General features: G+C 37.7%; 2 protein-coding genes across 7 annotated transcripts; one reads left to right on the plus strand and one right to left on the minus strand.

Annotated features, from left to right (window-relative positions):
- Positions 1–188: 188 nt before the first annotated feature.
- cdkn2aip (CDKN2A interacting protein) lies at positions 189–7,218 on the plus strand. Of its 6 annotated transcripts, none has more exons than XM_028474664.1 (5): positions 189–266; positions 925–1,159; positions 2,888–3,137; positions 4,834–4,955; positions 6,273–7,218. In XM_028474664.1, the coding sequence occupies exons 3-5, from the start codon at positions 2,890–2,892 to the stop codon at positions 6,836–6,838; spliced, it is 936 nt and encodes a 311-aa protein (XP_028330465.1). In that variant the 5' UTR covers positions 189–266; positions 925–1,159; positions 2,888–2,889; the 3' UTR covers positions 6,839–7,218. The 6 variants fall into 6 exon arrangements, with proteins under 6 accessions (XP_028330465.1, XP_028330494.1, XP_028330474.1 ...); XM_028474693.1 differs by having other exon boundaries at positions 210–266; positions 947–1,159; XM_028474673.1 differs by having other exon boundaries at positions 216–458.
- Positions 7,219–10,490: 3,272 nt separating this feature from the next.
- On the minus strand, positions 10,491–14,511 carry cart3 (cocaine- and amphetamine-regulated transcript 3). Its single transcript, XM_028439114.1, has 3 exons — positions 14,254–14,511; positions 13,066–13,149; positions 10,491–10,878 (listed from the first exon to the last, which is right to left on the minus strand). The coding sequence occupies exons 1-3, from the start codon at positions 14,473–14,475 to the stop codon at positions 10,771–10,773; spliced, it is 414 nt and encodes a 137-aa protein (XP_028294915.1). The 5' UTR covers positions 14,476–14,511; the 3' UTR covers positions 10,491–10,770.
- Between the last annotated feature and the right edge of the window lie 4,717 nt (positions 14,512–19,228).

Here is a 19,228-nt window from a genome sequence, read left to right on the forward strand (position 1 = left end):
CAGTATATTATTACATTAGTATCTAATCACATTACTTTGTTGCTGTTAATACAGACAGAGGACAGATACATATATTTTTTTCTTATTAATCTTTTATTTATAATGGCTCAAAACCGGTTTTACAAGCATTTAATTTAATTTAATTCAATTCTCCTTCTGGGAAATGTAGTTTTGTTAATCAAAATGCAGGCTTGGGTCGCGTGTGTGATGTCATCATCAAGCGGTCATGTAGCTGGCTAGCAACACATTGCAGCGAAGAGCGCTCGGTATGTTGTAGTTAAACAGAAAGAACAACAACTTTCTTATGGCGGTCACTTTCGCCATTATCGAGACAACTTCATGTTACAGTTAGCATCGTGTAGCTAGCGCAGCTAACGTTAGCCACCGTCTGTTAGTTTGATTTTAAACTCAGTCGTCGCCCTCTTTAACGTCGTTCATTGGAGCAACGGAAGTTATCCGTGAGTGCCAGCGGTTTTACGTATTAATTAGACAAATGCGGTTGTATATTTTGCTATACTGATCTGTTAACATGTTAGTTTTAACCGTGCATCACAATATGATGCGTTTAATTGAGACTGTGTGTGTTTAAGCTTCTCTAAACCGGTGGTCCAGTTTAACTCGTACCCATTTTAGCTCGTGTTCGACTTCCGTTGCTGTATTAACAGAACAAGGCAGGACGTACATTATACAATCCCTGCTAATTGCTACATTGTTCACTACGTAACGGAGACGTAAAACTAGCATTTGATGTGTTTTAGGAGTATTCCTTTACATTATTATTATTAATAATAATAAATAAATTACGAAACTGTAAGCATGAAGTTTTGCTCGACTTGTTTTGAGCTGTTATGTCACATTTGCCTGCTTTCATTAAAGATTTACCCTTTGTGATTTGTGTTTTTTTTTAATGTTTTTTTTAATCAGATATGCCTTTTAAATGATTCAGCTTTAGGAGGGAACTCGTTTGAGTGGACAACCTAAAAAAAAACCCAGCGAGGAGTTGCTTACACCTGTTTAAGACAGTCTGTGTTCATTGGAGGGAAACCACGTGTCCTCACACACTCATCCTGAAAGAGGAACGACAACAACGATGAGGACTCGTGGAGACGAAAGTGTTTAACTGGGATTAACTTGTTTATCATTCGTCCTGCTTGGCAAGGTAAACACGTCAGTGACGTCACCCAGACTTGCATCATTGTCCTTTTCAGCCTGCTTTCAGCATGCAATGGGAAGGTGAACCCAATTTAAAATGGACGCCAATTGATCTAAAACACCATTCCTGGAGAGCTGCTGTCCTGCGGGTTGTGGATGTCTTTGTGGCTTAACAAATCAGATCAATAATAATAATCCAGATTTTTGATGCAGAATGGGCTGAGTATTGTGACACATTTATCAGCAAGTTTTCTGCAATTTACAATTTTTCTGTGCATGTTTTTGTTTTTAATTTATTAATAATAATGGTATAAACAAAGGAAACTACTGTATTTTTAAAACTATTTTGAATACAGTCCCATACAGAACAAACACTGCTGCACTGTGTAATCTGACACCATATCTATTTAAACCAACCTAATCTCCCACAGTACAGGTTTAGGACGACAACTCTATGGTCTCCTTTTTTTAAATTTATAATCATAGTCATCTAAAAAAGTAGTTCCCACCTTTTTTGTGCGTCACCATAACCCCTGAGCATTTTTGTCATGTCATGGTTACATTTCACATTTAGCTATGGGTTGTTTATAGTTAATATGTGACATTAAGTTGTTTGTTTATACTGTTTTAAGCTTTAATTTATTCAGACTACGGTTTTGCAGGAAATGTACTTTAATCTCCGGACATGTTTCAACTGTCATCTGCCAGGCTTCTACAGAGGCGTCTGGTGATTGCTTTGATGTTTTCTTGACTTCCGTGTACTAATTACAGCAAATTGTTTTTGTCTTTTTTTTTTTTTTAAATTATGTGTTATGGTTTCATTCATTCAGACAACTGTTTTTCAGGAAATTTACAAAGGAAACATCAAAGCCATCAGCAGACGCCTCTGAAGAAGACTGGCAGGTGACAGTCGAAACATGTCAGGAAATCATAGTAAATTTCCTGACAAACAGTTGTCTGAATGAATGAAACCTTAACATTTTATTCAAAAAGAAGACAATAAGAACTTGTTGGTATTGTCTGTTTATACATTTCTGACGTTTGAATATACAAACATTTATTATCAATTAATGTTAATTTTTTGGGGTTCAAACTTAACATGTAACTTTTTTCCTAGAATGATTAGGCAATTTATATTTCCACAATTCCATCTGGTGGGAAAAACAGCCCTGAAAAAATAAATAAAATACAGGAGACTGGATAATTTCCAGTTGGGAGACAATAGCTTAGGAACAGTTCAGAGATATTACTTTGTTTGGATCTGTATGAAAAATTATATTTACATCAAAATAAGGATTTAAAATGGATTTAGAAGAGGTGAGATTTCTTTGTTTTGGGTTTTCCGTAGTTTGTCGTTGTCCTGTGTTTGTTTATTCCTGTTGGTAAATGACAACGTGCAGCAGCTTCCATTAAAACACAAAGTGAACTCAAGTAGAAGAAAAAAAACAACTCTGAAAGATGTGTTGATGTTTCATGGGTAAACCACGGCTGAGAAACTCTGATGTTTCTATTCACTCTGACTCCTGGATGTCAAAGATCAAACCATGGACTCTCCATTCAAAGTCAATCCTGGAATCAAATGAAGGACTGGGCGTGTGCTGGAAACAAGAACAATCGACTTTAAAAAACACCTTGGAGCCTTGTTAACGTCTTCAGGATTAAACAGATTTTTCTCAGCGTAACTGACTTCTTATTCCAGCTCTAAGTCTGGTGTTGGTCTTCTTCTTTGGTGCAGGGATGGCGGACCAGCGGAGTGGAGAGGACCTGGTGTCGGAGTACCTGGGTCAGAACCGGCAGCTGGCCCAGTGGGTGGAGACGCAGCGATCCTACAACGAGACGTCCAAGCAGTGGGTCGCTCGCCGAGAGTTTATCCTCAGAAACATGGAGGCGTTTCCCTCCGTGCAGCCTGGGGTTCCCAGCACCTGTCTGGACCGTTTACTGTCTCTGTCCATGGTTTGGGCCAATCAGGTGTTCATGGGCTGCAGGTAGGACGCACTCACAGTCACACGCTTCTTTTATCGTGGAGTTATTAAGAAATGATGGATAGAAAAACAACTTGAACCAGAACCCTCGCCGCCCAGGACCTTAAACCACAAAATAGTGTCGCGATATATCGCATTTTAATTGGTGACCATATTAAAAAATGACATGTTTTCTTTAAATCCACGTGTTCAAACTTGTTTTTCCCTTAACCTTTCTTTTATTTTTATGTTTATTGTTATTTCTTTCTTTTCTTTATTTGTGCTTGTCTTATGTAAAGCGGTTTTTAGTCCCCAAAAAAGTGCTGTCTAAATTTGATGCATTATTATTATTATTATATTCTTAAACCATCAGTGCATTAGTGGTCATAGGTTAACAACACACGATCATGTAAAGTGTAAATAAATATCAATGGCTGAGTTGAATATTCCCTCCTATCTCCTTTCCTTTTCCTTTACTTTTCCTTCACTCCCGGAAGTGTTTAAGTGGCGGCCATGATAAGGAATGTTCAAATTTTCATTAAGCTAAGGAAAGGAGGCTCAATGCTTCCTTTATAACTTCCTTTAGCCTAGGAAACACTGATGTGTCCTTTACCAACGGAGACCACATAATGATTACCCACAATTCATTGCGGTGACAACATTTAAAGGGACACGCACACTTGAGCGCTTACGGAAACTCACGATGACTGACAAAAAGAGACGGAGATCATGTAAGTTACCAATGCAATGTTATGCCTTAAACAATTTAAATAAATAATCTAAAACCCATATTTTATTATATGTAAGACGTATTATCAGATTATATCTGACATAAAAAGGGATCAGAGACATTTTTATCCATATTATGTTTTATTCAACAGTGAGTGGAAGGTGAGTGTGATCACCCATTCTCAATGTGACGTTCTTTTAGTTTACCTTTAGTTCCTCGTAGCCTCTTTTCCTTTGATTTAAATTAAATCTTTGTGATTATATCAGCGTTTAGTGCTGAAAATGTGCTTTTAGTCCATTTTCGGTAATTTGTAGTTTCTTCATCACGACAGACGTCACTAACCTTTGGATTATTACATCACCTCGTGGAAGTGCGTCTGATTGCCAAAAAAAACGGGATGGCCTTTTCCTAACTCCTTTAGAAAGTCTCATAACACCTTTCCTTCACTGCGTGACGTCATCCTCGGGCTTAAGGAAAAGTGGATAGGAAATTTTCGGACGCAGCTCATGACTCATGAATAGCTTCTAGAAGTTAGGATACTAAAATGTTCAACTCGATACCGATACTCAGGAAACACTTTGGTACTTGATACTAGGGCATTGCCATGAATGTGAAGATATGATACAATTCACAATTTGCTTATCTTGATATAATAGATCTTACTACTAAACAATACGATATATATCACAATATTAATAATTACACATTCACCTTTACATGGACCAAATTGTATGAAATACTATTTATTTCATTTATTTTAACTTGTTAGAATACGTAAATGGTAACCAACTGTAATTCAAGCACAAATATCAAAAATAAGTGATTTATTTATCAAACTTTATAATTCAATTGAATTTTACAACAGATTCTGATTCTGTTTAATGAAAATAAAATGCAATCAACTTCCAAGCTAACCAACACTGGTCTGTAGCCGCCTACTGACGGAGTGAGATGAACAACATGTCATTAGTTTCTTCTTCTTCTCTCCAGTTATCCTCCTGCAGTGATGGAGAAGATCCAACACATGGGTGAAGGTATCGTGGTGGAGGACGCCCCCATTTTCAAATCTGCAAACAGTGAGTTGTCCAGAGGAAAGCGTGGAGCTGCTGATGGTTAGTGCACGATCAGGATTACTACACACACACACACACACACACACACACACAACACAGGGAAAGGGGAGTGCACAAAAGTTGTACCTAAAGTATCCCCAAGTTCCTTCAAAATAAAGTCAGTGGGACTCATAAACCAAAGCCTTCACTATTTATTATATTTATTATTGTTCTCGTAGGAGTTCTTATTATTTTTCTTCCACAACTTGCTTTGTCGTGGAACTCCTCCAACACTATTAATACATCACTAATGACACGTATGTCGTCTCATGAGGACAATGTCAAGGATGTGCAGTCGACTTTCTTTGGAGCCAAAATGTCAAGGTCTCGTCAAGTGTCAAAAACCAAAATTTTCCATATGTCTACCAATATTCATCGTAGAAATTTGATGCTTACATATATGAAAAGCTCATCTCAAGTGGAATAATTTCAGTGTGTGACAATAACCTTTACTCAAGGTCATATTTAAGGTCAAGGTCAGTCTTCTGTTTTTCCTGCATTATTACTTTAAATTTGATTAGTAAAAAGAAGAACAAACAAATTCAAATGCGTATTCACCTTACAAATACAGGTCTCACCTGGTTTAGAGATGCTTTCATTTTAGATGTAGTTTTCCGTTTGATTGAGCGCGGCATGTCTTATTGTGTGTTTGGTGTTGCTCTTTTGTGTATTTAATGCAGAGGTTCCCAACCTTTTTTGGGTTGTGACCAAATTTTTATATCACAAATAGATATTTTTATACTGCATTTTATTTGAACTACATTTGTGTTTGAAATAAGTTTAGGGTACATTTATTTTGTATTTATTGTGTCTGATGTGTATTTGAAAAAGAAGTTATCACTTTACTTGAACTTTTATACATTAAGGCTGACATTACACCATCATTATTATGACATGACGCCTGTCATTAGCATGAAGAAGTTGTCGTAAAGTGTTATTTGTTACCCTTACCCTAACCCTAAGTTATCCTAACCCCACGCGATCCCTCCACCTAACCCAAAAAATGCCAAAATAGCTCCAAAGGTGTCATAATTTAGCAAATGACACTTAATGACAGTCTTCATGACACTTTATTCATGCTAATGACAGCGTAATGTCAGCCTTATGTATAAAATTTCAAGTAAAGTGTTACCAAAAAAATAATCATTCAAAAAATGTAAAAAATATCATTTTAATCAATTTTTAATTATTATTATTATTACAAATTACTTAACATTTCAGGTGACTCCACATGGGGTCCCGACCCCAAGGTTGAAAAACACTGATTTATTGTTTTGTGAATGTGAGAATAAAGAACATATCTTATATCTTTACCAGAATCTGATGCTGAAAGCTTGCTGAAAAAAGCTAAAACTGGACCCAACGAGGTGGTTGCCAGGGCGACACGTCCTCAGAAAATGGCCCCCCCACCCCAGGCCCCAGCCGAGCACCAGCCCTTCTTCAACCGCCTGTACAAGGCTGTGGCCTGGAAGCTGGTGTCTGCGGGCGGCTTCGGGCCCAACCTGGACCATTTTGAGATCCTGCGCAGCTGCGTGGAGTCGTGCAAACAGACCCTGACGTGCGTCTTCGTGCCCCTGAAGGACATTGCCGGGCTCCCCGCCAGCCGCACGCAGAAGGAGGGCCACGTGTGCGAGATACGCTGCCACACAGTCTACCTGGGGACGGGGTACGGGCGGGACGAGGCCGCCGCCAGGGCCATGGCGTCCAAGGAGGCGCTGAAGGTGTTCCAGGGCTGTAAAGTGACGGTGAAGATCTGCAGGAGGAGGTTCAAAGGTCGGGACGTGGAGGACCTGCTGCTGCTGGACGAGCAGCCGCGCAGCCAGGGCTTCCCCCCCGCCCTCAGCTACCCCTTCCAGGACGAGCAGGGGGAGAGCGACACCTAGAGGTCCACCACACCACCGAAATGAAGTGTGACGTGTGCGTTTGTTCTGGTGAAAAGTCGGAGCTCAGGTTTGGTTTGCTTCGTTACAATAGGATTCTGTTTTTATCCCAGTTGGACGTTCCTTCTTTCTACTCCTCTTCATCCATTACTTGATGCTAAAACATTAAAACAAGCAAGAAATGACACTTTTAGTTGATTTGCTTTTTCCTGATTAGTGTCTTGCAGGTACTACTCATTAACGCAGCCTGACCAACAGCACTTTAAAGGATCCTCCACTGTTTTTACAAGTTTGGCCTAAAATAATTAAAATGTTCTTATTAGTAGATCTATGACTAACAAAACACATTATGCACCATATTCATTTTAATACATTTTAAAAATGGGACTAGTTTTAGAGCTTGTGTTCCTCCATCTTAAAATCATGCGATTGATGATGTCACACGGCCCCACTGCCTGTAAACATCCCTTTGTTTTCTATTGGTGTGAAACATTCAGCCTGATTTTTTGATTATTTAGTAGATTTTTCAGTCAAAATAACAACTTGTGCTGCTTTTGGTTGTTTTAAATAATAAGGAAAAGTTAAAGATGTCAATGTAAACCTTTTGTTTACAGAAACAGGATAAAAACAGTTGTGACCCAAAAAAAAAAGTCTGACCGCAGGGGGCGACAGTTCCAGATCTGTGGTTCGATAGTAGGTAGTTAGGTAGGTCATTTTATTTATATTTCTGTAATATGCATTTTGTGGAATTCTTGTGTGTTTTAGATTCATTTTCCATATTTTTGGAATAATTGTATGTAATTTTGTTGTCCTGTACTTTTATATGCTGTGTGGAGTCGTTTCGTGTATTTGTTTGTTTTTGGAATCATTTTGAGTTTTTATTTAGTCATTCTATGTAATTTTGTTGTCAATGAAGCTGAGAACGCAAGCTCTCCTAAGGGGCCTTTACTCTTTCTTAAACAGTGCGCTGACACACACTGGTGGCTGAAGTTGGCGACTAAATTAAGGATTGTTGAAGGACTCCCACCCAAAAGTCCTTCTTTCCTCAGGGATTGTGTCTTCAACAGTCTGCGATTACACGCTAACTTCAGCCACCAGAGCGTGTCAGCGCACTGTTTAAGGTAGAGTAAAAGTTATTTAGGAATGCTCTTCTTCTCTGCTTATTCGTCTACTACTAAGCCACAGAGTTGTGACTGTCGCACAATGCGGTCATAGATTATTTTCATGTTTTTAAACTTTTTCTGTAAATAAGAGGTTTGCACCGACATCTCTAACTTTTTCTGTTTATTTAGATCAACCAAAAACAGCACAAATGGGAATTTTGACTGAAAAAGCTGCGAAATGATCTAAAAATCAGGCTGAATGTTTCACTCCAATAGAAAGCAATGGGATGTTTACAAACAGTGGGGCCGTGTGACATCATCAGTCACGTGATTTCAAAATGGAGGAACACAGGCTCTTTAACGGTAAATTAGTCCCATTTTTAAAAGGTCATAAAAGAAATATGGTGCATAATAATGTGTTTTGTTAGACATAGATCTACTAATAAGAACATTTCAAAGGTTTTTGACCACATATGTAAAACCAGTGGAGGATCCCTTTAACACTTTTTCACACGCTTTCATTCTTTAAACTTCTGCTGACTCGGTACATTTGATGATGACGGAGGGTTTTATTTTGCCGTGTGATGTCGTCTCCTGCTGCTGTTTACCACACAAACACGCTTGAAGTAACGAGGGAGCGTTTTCGTCAGTGATGAACAGCTTATAACAAATTCACGTGTTTCCTTCTTTTCTTGGTTCCTCTGCGCGTGGCTAAATGTGACTGTTGTTCCATTGTATGTTTGCACCAGTACTGTTGTTTCTATATATTTTTAAATAAACCATGAATCTAACCCTGGATGTGTTTCTTTGTTCCTTTTTTGTATTTGAGTGGAGTGTAATTCTAAAACGCGCCACCAGGAGGCAGAGGAGGTTTTTTCACCATACTTTGATATTTTCTTTATATTCAGGGCCAGGGGATTTATTTTAATTTATGGTTTAAAAAAAATATTAGCAAATATAATATTAGTCCAGATATGTGATAAAATGAACGTAAAGTTTAAACGCACTAATGTTCCTATTTATCTCCATATTCCTGTCCTTATTCAAACAGTATGATTTAACATAAAAACACTTGGATAAAGTCGTGCTCCCTTAAAGACGAGAATAGAGCAAACAGGACATGAATGATTGTGCACACAGCAGAGTTTAACCATCAACATTGACTCTGGAGGTTTGTACATTATTAATGGAGAGAAGCTGGAGGATGATGAGGGACATGAATCCATGTTTGAGTCTCAGCAGCAGATTAAACCTGTGGATCTAAAGCATGTTCACTTTCACTAGAGCTGCATGGACATTATGGACCAAAACTCATATCTGAATATTTTTTCTCAAAATGGTGATATACGATATAAATCTCAATATATTTTTTAAGTCTTTGCAGAAAGACAATTCTGGGTTAAATTTTCTGATGAAAAATGTCACACAGGCACATTTATTAACAAACAGCTGCACAATATGTCCCACTGGGACAGCACGTGTGAGTGAGTTCTGTAGTGTGTCTTGTTTAGATGAAGCCCTGGGTTAGGATGCATTCAGTGATCATCTAACTTTTCATGATGTTCTGAGAAGTAGCAAAAGCAGCAACTACTAAAATAAGTGTTTTAATACAAAAATATATATATCAGAAATATGGAAAAATTTTAAAGGACACTGATTGTACTCTGAATAATATTAGATACTTGTATGATGTGATTTGTACTGTGTGATTGTCTAAATAAAGTTAAAGAAAATATATAGATATAGGCGATATTGTCATTTTCTATATCACCAAAATGAAAAACTTGATATATCTTATATATTGCCCAGCTCTAATGTTCAGTAGAAACACTCACTCATCAGAGTTTAGTCTATTATGGTCTTTCTGTGTATTTTTGTTATTGTTTTGGGTGTTTTTGTAGTTCTCTCGTGTGGTTTCTGAGTAAATATGTTCATTTCTTTGAGAACTTATTTATTTTTTCTGTAATATTTATTTTTTTGTCATTTTGTGTATTCATTGTGTCTTGGAGTCATTTTCTGTGTTTTTGAATTAATTTTATTGTAACTTTTAAATTTTCCTGTATTTTTAGAGTTTTTGGAGTCATTTTGTGTGTTTTTGTTTGTTTTTGGAATCATTTCCTGAAGGAGACCCTGAGGAAGACTCAGGACATGCTGGAGAGACTATGTCTCTCAGCTGGCTTGGGAGCGCCTCGGGATCCCCGGAAGAGCTGGATGAAGTGGCCGGAGAAAGGGAAGTCTGGGCTTCCCTACTGAGGATGCTGCCCCCTGTGTCCCAGCAACAGATAAGTGGAAGATGATGGATGGAGTCATTAGGTATATGTTTGCTTTTTGATATGCATTTTGTCATTTTGTGTCCTTTCTGCATCGACTATGGGCTTGTTCCCAGTCTGGCTCCTTTAAAATCAATAGAATCCACTGCAGATGCCACAGCACGCCTTCAGAGGTCTAACATCCAGATTTAAGGAAAGATGCTGCTTTATAAAACATGATCCACACTTTATTATTGTTCATATTAACATCATAAATCATATAGAACCCATGTGACTAACCTCTTCCTTTGTATTGCTTTTATTTTGAAAGGTGGTGCTTTATTTCTTTTTTTTATCATCAGATTCCCTTGACAAACACAATCCAGTTATACACAACACCCACTTTTTTATTTCCCCTCAGTCAGTAATGTGTATTTTGTAGCACAAACATCATGTGTTATTCATAGCCACGCCCTGCAGCAGCAGGTGAGATGTTCCTATCAGAGGTCAGAGGTCACAGGTGGATCCTCAGCTGCAGCGAATACAAAACATGAGTGTAATTACACAAAAATGCCTTTTCTGCTCAAAGGCACTTCAGCAGGTAGAAGTTACAGAAAGCTCCTCGTGGACAGTCGCACATCTTCCCAATACGAGCTCCTTTCCTGATGGCACACTGTTCCCCCACGTCACACTGAGGGGACAAGGACCAGAGGGTGAGAAACCACACACACACACACACACACACATGTCACACTGAGGGGGACAAGGACCAGAGGGTGAGAAACCACACACACACACATACATGTCACACTGAAGGGGACAAGGACCAGAGGGTGAGAAACCACACACACACACACACGTCACACTGAAGGGGACAAGGACCAGAGGGTGAGAAACCGCACAAACACGTCACACTGAGGGGGACAAGGACCAGAGGGTGAGAAACCACACACACACACACACACACACACACACACCCACGTCACATTGAGGGGGACAAGGACCAGAGGGTGAGAAACCGCACACACACACACACACGTCACACTGAGGGGGACAAGGACCAGAGGGTGAGAAACCACACACACACACACACACACGTCACACTGAGGGGGACAAGAATTTTAATTGTAATTTAAAAAAGATTTTGCTGTCGTAATCAAAATTAAATTGTAATTGAGTTCAGATAATTAGGGTCCGAGCACAGCTGTCCATGGGACCCTATTGTAATGCACCCCATTTTTATTATTATTATTATTATTATTATTATTATTTTATTTACAGTGAAATGATGGTATTTTGGAGGGCCCAAACACGTTCTGACATCATCACTGGAGACAGTGATGATGTCAGAATTTGTCAGTGTACTGAAGAACTATTACTTCAGTACACTGAACTATTACTTCAGTACACTGAGGATTTCCCTGATCTGGATAAATACTGTTATTTCTTTCTACCACACCAGGATTCTCACCAGGAGTTTTTCACCACATGGAGGATCACGTGGTGCATGAACGACCACGAAGCTTATGGTAGTTATTAAGAGTTTGCTAAAAAAAAAAAATGAGTTATGGTTTAACCCAACCATCATTCATAGTCATAGCGCCACCTATTGGTAAAAAGTAATCATAGACATTATATTTACACAGAACATTGCAGGAAAGTTTGTGATATAATCCTTGAAAATGATCAGCTACGTCTCAACACTTTAACATTTCTGCCACGCCCTGACGTACAACACACCTCAACGTGTGCCACGCCCTGACGTACAACACACCTCAACGTGTGCCACGCCCTGACGTACAACACACCTCAACGTGTGCCTAGTCCTGACGTACAACACACCTCAACGTGTGCCACGCCCTGACATACAACACACCTCAACGTGTGCCTAGTCCTGACGTGTGGTTGTGAGGATCTGTTCAACGCTGCTTGCAGCTTTAATTGACTTTGTAATTGTAATTTTTGCCATACAAATTCTATACAAATTGTCAGTTATAATGTATTGCAAAACTGGGGAACCATGTTACAGTTCTATGTACAGTTCTACACATACTGTATGTAGTTAATAAATATTAAAATAAGTTTCATATCAAGCTTTCCCACATTTTACCATTTAAGAAAAATTAAATCTAGGGGTACACTGACAAAAAATGCTCAGACGCCCACTCCAAAAACCTATATTTTTATTGATTATGAAGCCTAACAAGGTAATCAATAAATAGGAATTAAATGAGATGATAGATATTAGTTTTTAGTGTTTTTTACAGCTGATTTAGGATCCATTAGCATTAGAGATGCTAACAGAAAGCTAACACAAGAGGAAGGTTATTTTTATTACGTTTTTTTATTTCAGGCTCAGTAATTGTGATTAATTGTAATTGAACTTTAGTAATTGAGAGTGTAATTGTAATTGACTTTCAAAGGATAAAAAAAATAAATGTAGTTGTAAATGGAAAAAAATTTTGGTCACTGTAATTGTAATTGAATTGTAACTGAACATGGTTAATTGAAAAAGTAATTACTCTCTTATGCTAACAGCTCCTAAATCAGCTGTAAAATACACTAAAAACTAATATGTATCATCTAATGTATTTCCTATTTACTGGTTACCTTGTTAGGCTTCATAATCAATGAAAATATAGATTTCAATATTTTTGGTGTGGGCGTCTGAGCCTTTACTTTCTGTAATATGCACGTGTTTTTAGTTGTTTAGTATATTTTTGTGTGTTTTTGGAATAATTTTTTGTAATTTTGTTATCATTTTAATTTTTTCTTTATTTTTGTATGCTTTTTGGAGTCTTGTGTAGTTAATGAGTAAATATGTGTATTTTCTTTGTAATTTCATTTATTTTTCTGTAATCAGAGGTATATACTGTACCGTTGGGACTTGGCCGTATTTCTTCTCCCAGACAGGAATCTTTTTAGCCTGAAGCTTCTCGAGAACCTCATGCAGAGCTCCGAGCTATAAGAGAACATATAGAACATGCAGTGTCTGCATATAAAACATTTTATTCTATATATTTACACTTCAAATCACTTTAGGATGATGTATTTTTGGCTGATTTTTGGGATGTTATCTGACTCAGCATTATTTTTAAAGATAAACAGAATAAAGGATGTCTGTGTAGTTTCATTAAAAACCAAATTATCTGCAAAATATGTTAATTAAGACAAAATGAAGTGAATATTTACAGGTAATAGGTCAGTTTTGTCAACAAGCACCAAATGAATGAGGAAAAATTCAAAACCAAGCGACTAAATTGACTTGATTTTTATTGATTTTTGGCCAAAAGATGAATTTGCTCAGAATCACAAATAAATAAAAAAGAGTTGGGGATTGCGTATTTACAAAATATGAGTTGGTTTGACAATTTCACACCATATTTCCATCTAAATTTGCAAAGGAAATATAAAAATATAATAAAATATTGCATAAAACAGCAATAAACTACAGTAGAAAGTAAAAAAAGCACCTTGAGTTGTCATATTTATTGCTAACAAAATATAAAAATGAGTCCAAACTAAGAGAATTAATTAACATCAGTTGGTGCAGCTGCAGCAGTGTTTAAACAAAAATGTAATAAATGATCCGTAATGACCAAAAATGTCACATTCAATTACAGAAAAACACCTGTTTTTAAGGAGTTTTTTTTTGCAACTTAGTTTTATGCAAAAAAAATTTATATAATACTGTATATATATATGTATGTATACAAAATGACAGAACACATAAAGAGGAAAAGGTTTAAGAAAGCAAATTTTTATGAGAAAAAAATATCATAAAATCATTCATAATTTTCTGACAATGCAGACGAAGTCATTAGAATTTGGATAAGGGAAAGAAAACGTAATTTTTATTGTACAGATGTTTAGCAGCTGCAACAAATGTAAATATAGGTTTGTTTTTTGTTTTTACCAAAGTAGAGAAATATCAGCAGGTTTGTTTAATACTTAATTCCCGATTTTCTTTATTGTCTCTGGTTTGTTTTATTAATAGGAAACCAAAGTGTTCTGTGCGCAAAATCATTGAGGATGAACTGCGCGTCGTGCGTAATCCTGGACTCACCAGCTGCTTCTCGCTGGTCAGGTTCGGTCCTTTGGGGTAGAAGTCCCGCAGTGCCCTTGGGCTCAGCTCCTCCTCGGACTCGGGCTCCAGCAGCTCGGTGTCCGCAGCGCTGGAGCTGGAGCTGGAGCTGGAGCTGGAGAGCAGCAGCAGAGCGCACAGCAGCGCGCCGTGGAGCAGCCTGGACCTGGGTCTGTGCGTAACGGTGCCCGCGCTGTGCGTCATGGTGCATGGACTCTGGGTTTGGTTTGTGATGGTCGGTCCTCACACTGCACAGCTTTTTATGTGAGTAGCAGCTCCTCCTCTTCCTCATCCTCCGCCTCATCCTCATCCTCACTGAGACTAGTTTCTTTCTGTGGTGACTCATCCACTGCTGCAGGAACCTCCAACATCATAATAATTAGAAATATTACATAAACTGTTAAAGGTTGGACGTCCTTTTAGTCAATAAACACACTCACCATCACCAACTATTGTAAATAAAGGTGGAATTTACTAGTTAAACTATAGTGTGGCACCTGTTCCACTGTTTGTTAATGCAAGAGGGATTAAAGATTTTATTCTACCATTTTCACTCATTAAAAGTAATTTTTAACACTGAACTTTGCCGCAGTTACACTTTCATTATTTAACAGTTTTTTATTTGCAAAGAAAACGACTTAATATTTAAAATCAACATGTGATTTCTGTTCTTTTGCCTACTGCCACCACCTACAGCCCTTATTATCTCTAAACATGATTAGTTCACTCACGTTTAGCTAATTGTACTTGGCAATTCAAAATTCCTAATGCAGCACTAATGATACGTATATATATCGTCTCATAGAGACAATGTCAAGGTTGTGGAGTCGACCTTTTTGGAGCCACAAGGTCAAGGTCAAGGTGGCGTCAAGTGTCAAAAACCAAAATGTTCCATATCTCTATGAATATTTATCGTCCAAGTTCAATGTTTACAATTATGAAAAGCTCATCTCAGGTGGAGTATTTCATTCCGTTGCACCAAAGCTGTACGACCTACCAGTAAAAAGATTGGAAGGGGTCAAAGTTCATGACGTCACCATTGAACAACATTTCCCTTCAATTTGTGACCTTGACCTCAAATATGACCTCAAAGTCATATTTAAGGTCAAGGTCAGTCTTTTGTCCACGCACCATGCACGGCAGTGCCGGCACTAAGTTATTTGGTACCCTATAGGTTATAGTCGGAGGCGGTGCCTTTTTGCAACATAGATATCCTCACACAGGGACCAGTATGTCTTTGTCTGAGACCATTTCTATTAACATTAACAACAACATAATCAAAAGGTTACCTGAAAATAATACACAATAATTAAGAAATAAAAGTAAAATCACAATTATTCTGATATATAAATGGAAACTGTAAAAACTGCAAACAAGTGACATAAACATGCATTATTAATACAAAACAAAAGAAACAGCACAGAATAAAACTGTAATAATATAGCAAATGAGGAATAATGCAAAAAAACAAACACAGACCTCTAGTGGTACGTTTTGGGATCACGTCAAAAAAGATTCCACTTGTTTTTTTTTAAATTAATTTGTCCTATGAAATTAATTTTCTAAGTTAACTTTAGTGTTATGAAAAGCACCAGCAATGAAAGTGTATCACTGTTATGTGTATTTGTAATGTATGATGTTTCAATAAGTGTCGTACTTATGCTGAATAAATGAGGTTAAATCTACAAATCTCTATTAATATCTGATACATTTATGCTCCGACTAAGTGATGAAAACCAGAGACAATCAAAGAGAACATGTAAACTACACATATGGCCTGTGTGGATATAAACTCTGCTAAAATCATCACACGTCGTCCACATCTTCCTTCACTTGTTGTTTTTTTCTCCATATAATTATTATAAGTCACGGATGTGCTTCATCATCACTTCACGCGTCTTCAGGAGAAACTTTTTCATCTTAAACTTTAAAAAGCAGATTTGACATTTGCTGAAGTCGTGATGGACGTGAAACGTAACATTTATTAAATGTTATTTTGGTGGAGTTTGAAGCTTTGAAAAGCCTTTTGTTTGTGATGATGTCATGGTGTTCCTGGTGAGACGCTCAGGAAGGAATTAGTGACACAGTCATGGATGAACAAAGGCTCAAAGGCACAAGGGCAGTGGAAGCTCACCTTACTGAAGTTTAAAAAACATATTTCTCTCATTTAACAGTCTGCAGTTGTTTTTCTACAAGCAGGTTGGAACAGGAAAGAGCTTCATTCTTCAGTGTTGACTTCCTGTAAAATCTAGATTATAATTAAACTAAAGTGCAAAGTTAAAAGTAATAAAGTAAAAACACTTCTTCTTTTTGAAATCTGTTCTCAATCTTTTTAGCCCACGACCTTTCAAAATAAAGGTTCCAGAGAGCGGGGACCCCCACTGTAGCTGAAGGTGAACACAGACATGAACATGTGGAGACAGGACCATCTATAAGGGGGAATAAAGGAGAGATTTTTGGGGTCCATCCATAAAGTCAGTAAAATGATGGTCCATTGTTTTATGAATCTGTGATAAACACATTTATTTATTCATCTGAATAATATCTACTGTTATCCAGGAACGTTTATTATTATTATTATAGTCATCTTAAAGATGGAAATCACTAATAAAATGGGTTCAAAGTGACCATTAGTCTGGTCAGTGGTGGCCTAGAGGTTAAAGAAGCGAACTAGTCATTGACGGGTCGCCGGTTCGAATCTCACGTGGGTCGTCACTGTGGGATGTTGAGCAAGTCCCTTAACCCTAACTGCTCCCCACACTGTGGCTGCTCACTGCTCCTCAGGGAGGGGTCGAATGCAGAACGCAGCCCCTCAGGGACAAATAAAGTGACAATTATGGGTCAACTTATGTGACTTTGGGTGGAAAAGTTGTGGAAAGGGTTTATAAGTGCTGAAGATGTCTTGGAAATGGAAAAAATGTGCAGAAATTTAGCAAAAATGAATTAAAAGGAGCAAAAATATGGCAAGAAAAAGTGATGAAAATAAGAAAATTGTTCACAAAATATTTTTAGTTTCTTAAAAGCATCTGGCGACCCCCTCTTAAGAGTGTTTTGTGACCCAAAATGGGGTCCCAACCCTAAGATTGAGAACCAAATGCAATACAGGAAACTTTTCTGACAATGTCAATGAACCACGTTTTTACAGCGGAGATAAAAACAAACTTTTAAAGCTTTTACATCATTTTTTCTTGCTAATTTTATTCATTTATTGATCAACGATACGTCTGTATCTAAAATGATCGTCTCCACTGTAATGACATCATGACCTTTCCAATGAGGCCTCACCTGTGGGGGCGTGGCTTAGTTATCACATGACCTGTCTTTCCAAAATGGCTGCTATTTCAGCTTCCTCATTTTATGACACCAAGAGTAAGTGGTAAGTGATCCATTTTTTAAAGGTGTTTCATCAATAAAAGACTCTTAATTTTAATTCAGTAAAGTTTTTATAAACATAGAGTCATTTTAACCATTTCTAAACATAACTTTTATTCCGTGTTCTTTGTAATAGACAGCAGGATTTTCTAACCCCCGTTTTTAACCATTTTCTGTACTTTAGGAATGAAAAGAATCAGATCATTTTGTGTTTTTTTGTTGACATTTTATGTTTTTTGGAGTATATGTGTGTATTTGGTTGGCATCTTGTAGGATTTTGGAGACATAATGACAATTTCCGTTGTCTTGTGTTTTTGGTGTAATTTTTTTGGGATTGTTTTGTGTAATTTTATGTTTTTTTGTTGTCATTTTCTGTATTTTTGCTGTTTTGTGTATTTTTTCTTGAGTATTACTTTAGGAGCTGCTCCAGTTACCTGTGTGTGTGTGTGTGTGTGTGTGTGCGTGTGTGTGTGTGTGTGTGTGTGTGTGTGTGTGTGTGTGTGTGTGTGTGTGTGTGTGTGTGTGTGTGTGTGTGTGTGTGTTTAATAGTGCTGCTCAGTGCGTCCAATGAGCCTCACTAAACTTTGTGACTCAGCGTCGCTGATCAACAGTGTTTTAAATCTCTGTGTTTCCCGTCTGTTCAAACATCACAAATGTCATTATTTTTATTTGTTAAATTACATTTCTTTTCATTATCCAAAGGTGATTATTACACATCTGTGGATTATCTGTTGCTCTCGACTTTAATGAGATTCCTCTCTAATGAGTTATTTGTTTTTAACTGCTGTTGAGGAGCCATTAGTTTACAAGACATCCAATCAAGGAGTGTGTGTGTGTGTGTGTGCGTGCGTGCGTGCGTGCGTGTGTGTGTGTGTGTGTGTGTGTTTTAAAAGGAGGTGAAACACTAAATAAAAGCAGAGGTGGATGATGCAACTTCACTCATTATTTTCCGGCTGTTTGAATAAAATTCTGCTTATGTAAGACATGTTTTCTCTTATTGCAGAAGCAGAAACAGCCTGTGATGCACATTCTTGTTTGATGGATGACCTGAAAGCTCCAATGTCAACGTAGACAAACCTACGCTGGAGGAAGGAAGTGCAGCCTCGTTAGCAGGAAGTCAGGGAAAAAAGCCTGGAACTAGAATCTTCAGAGGAGGAAAAACTACATGTGAAACATCTCCAGCTCTTCTTCCTTCAGGTGGTGAACATATTCTCACTGTCGTAATAGGTCACAGGCCGCGCGCCAATACCAGCGCTGACTCATCGCTAATTGCTTCGTCTGAAGTGTCTTGTGTCATTGCAGTAAAACAAGCGCAGGATTAATGAGAGTCATTAGCATGTGAGTGCCAAGCTAACATGATGCACTAAAACAGACATAGGCAACCGGTGGCCCAGGGGCCACAGGCGGCCCTCCATCTAATTTAATGTGTCCCCCAAAATAAATGTACAAAATGACAGAAAAATACACAAAACAAGAGCAAGAATACATTAAAAATACAAATAAGTACAATATTGCAGGAAAATACAGTAAAAGACGAGAGAGAAATACAGAAAATACTCCAAAAACACACAAAACTACTACAAAA

Source organism: Gouania willdenowi, chromosome 3 (genome assembly GCF_900634775.1).
Source record: "Gouania willdenowi chromosome 3, fGouWil2.1, whole genome shotgun sequence".
Classification (NCBI taxonomy): Eukaryota; Metazoa; Chordata; class Actinopteri; order Blenniiformes; family Gobiesocidae; genus Gouania; species Gouania willdenowi.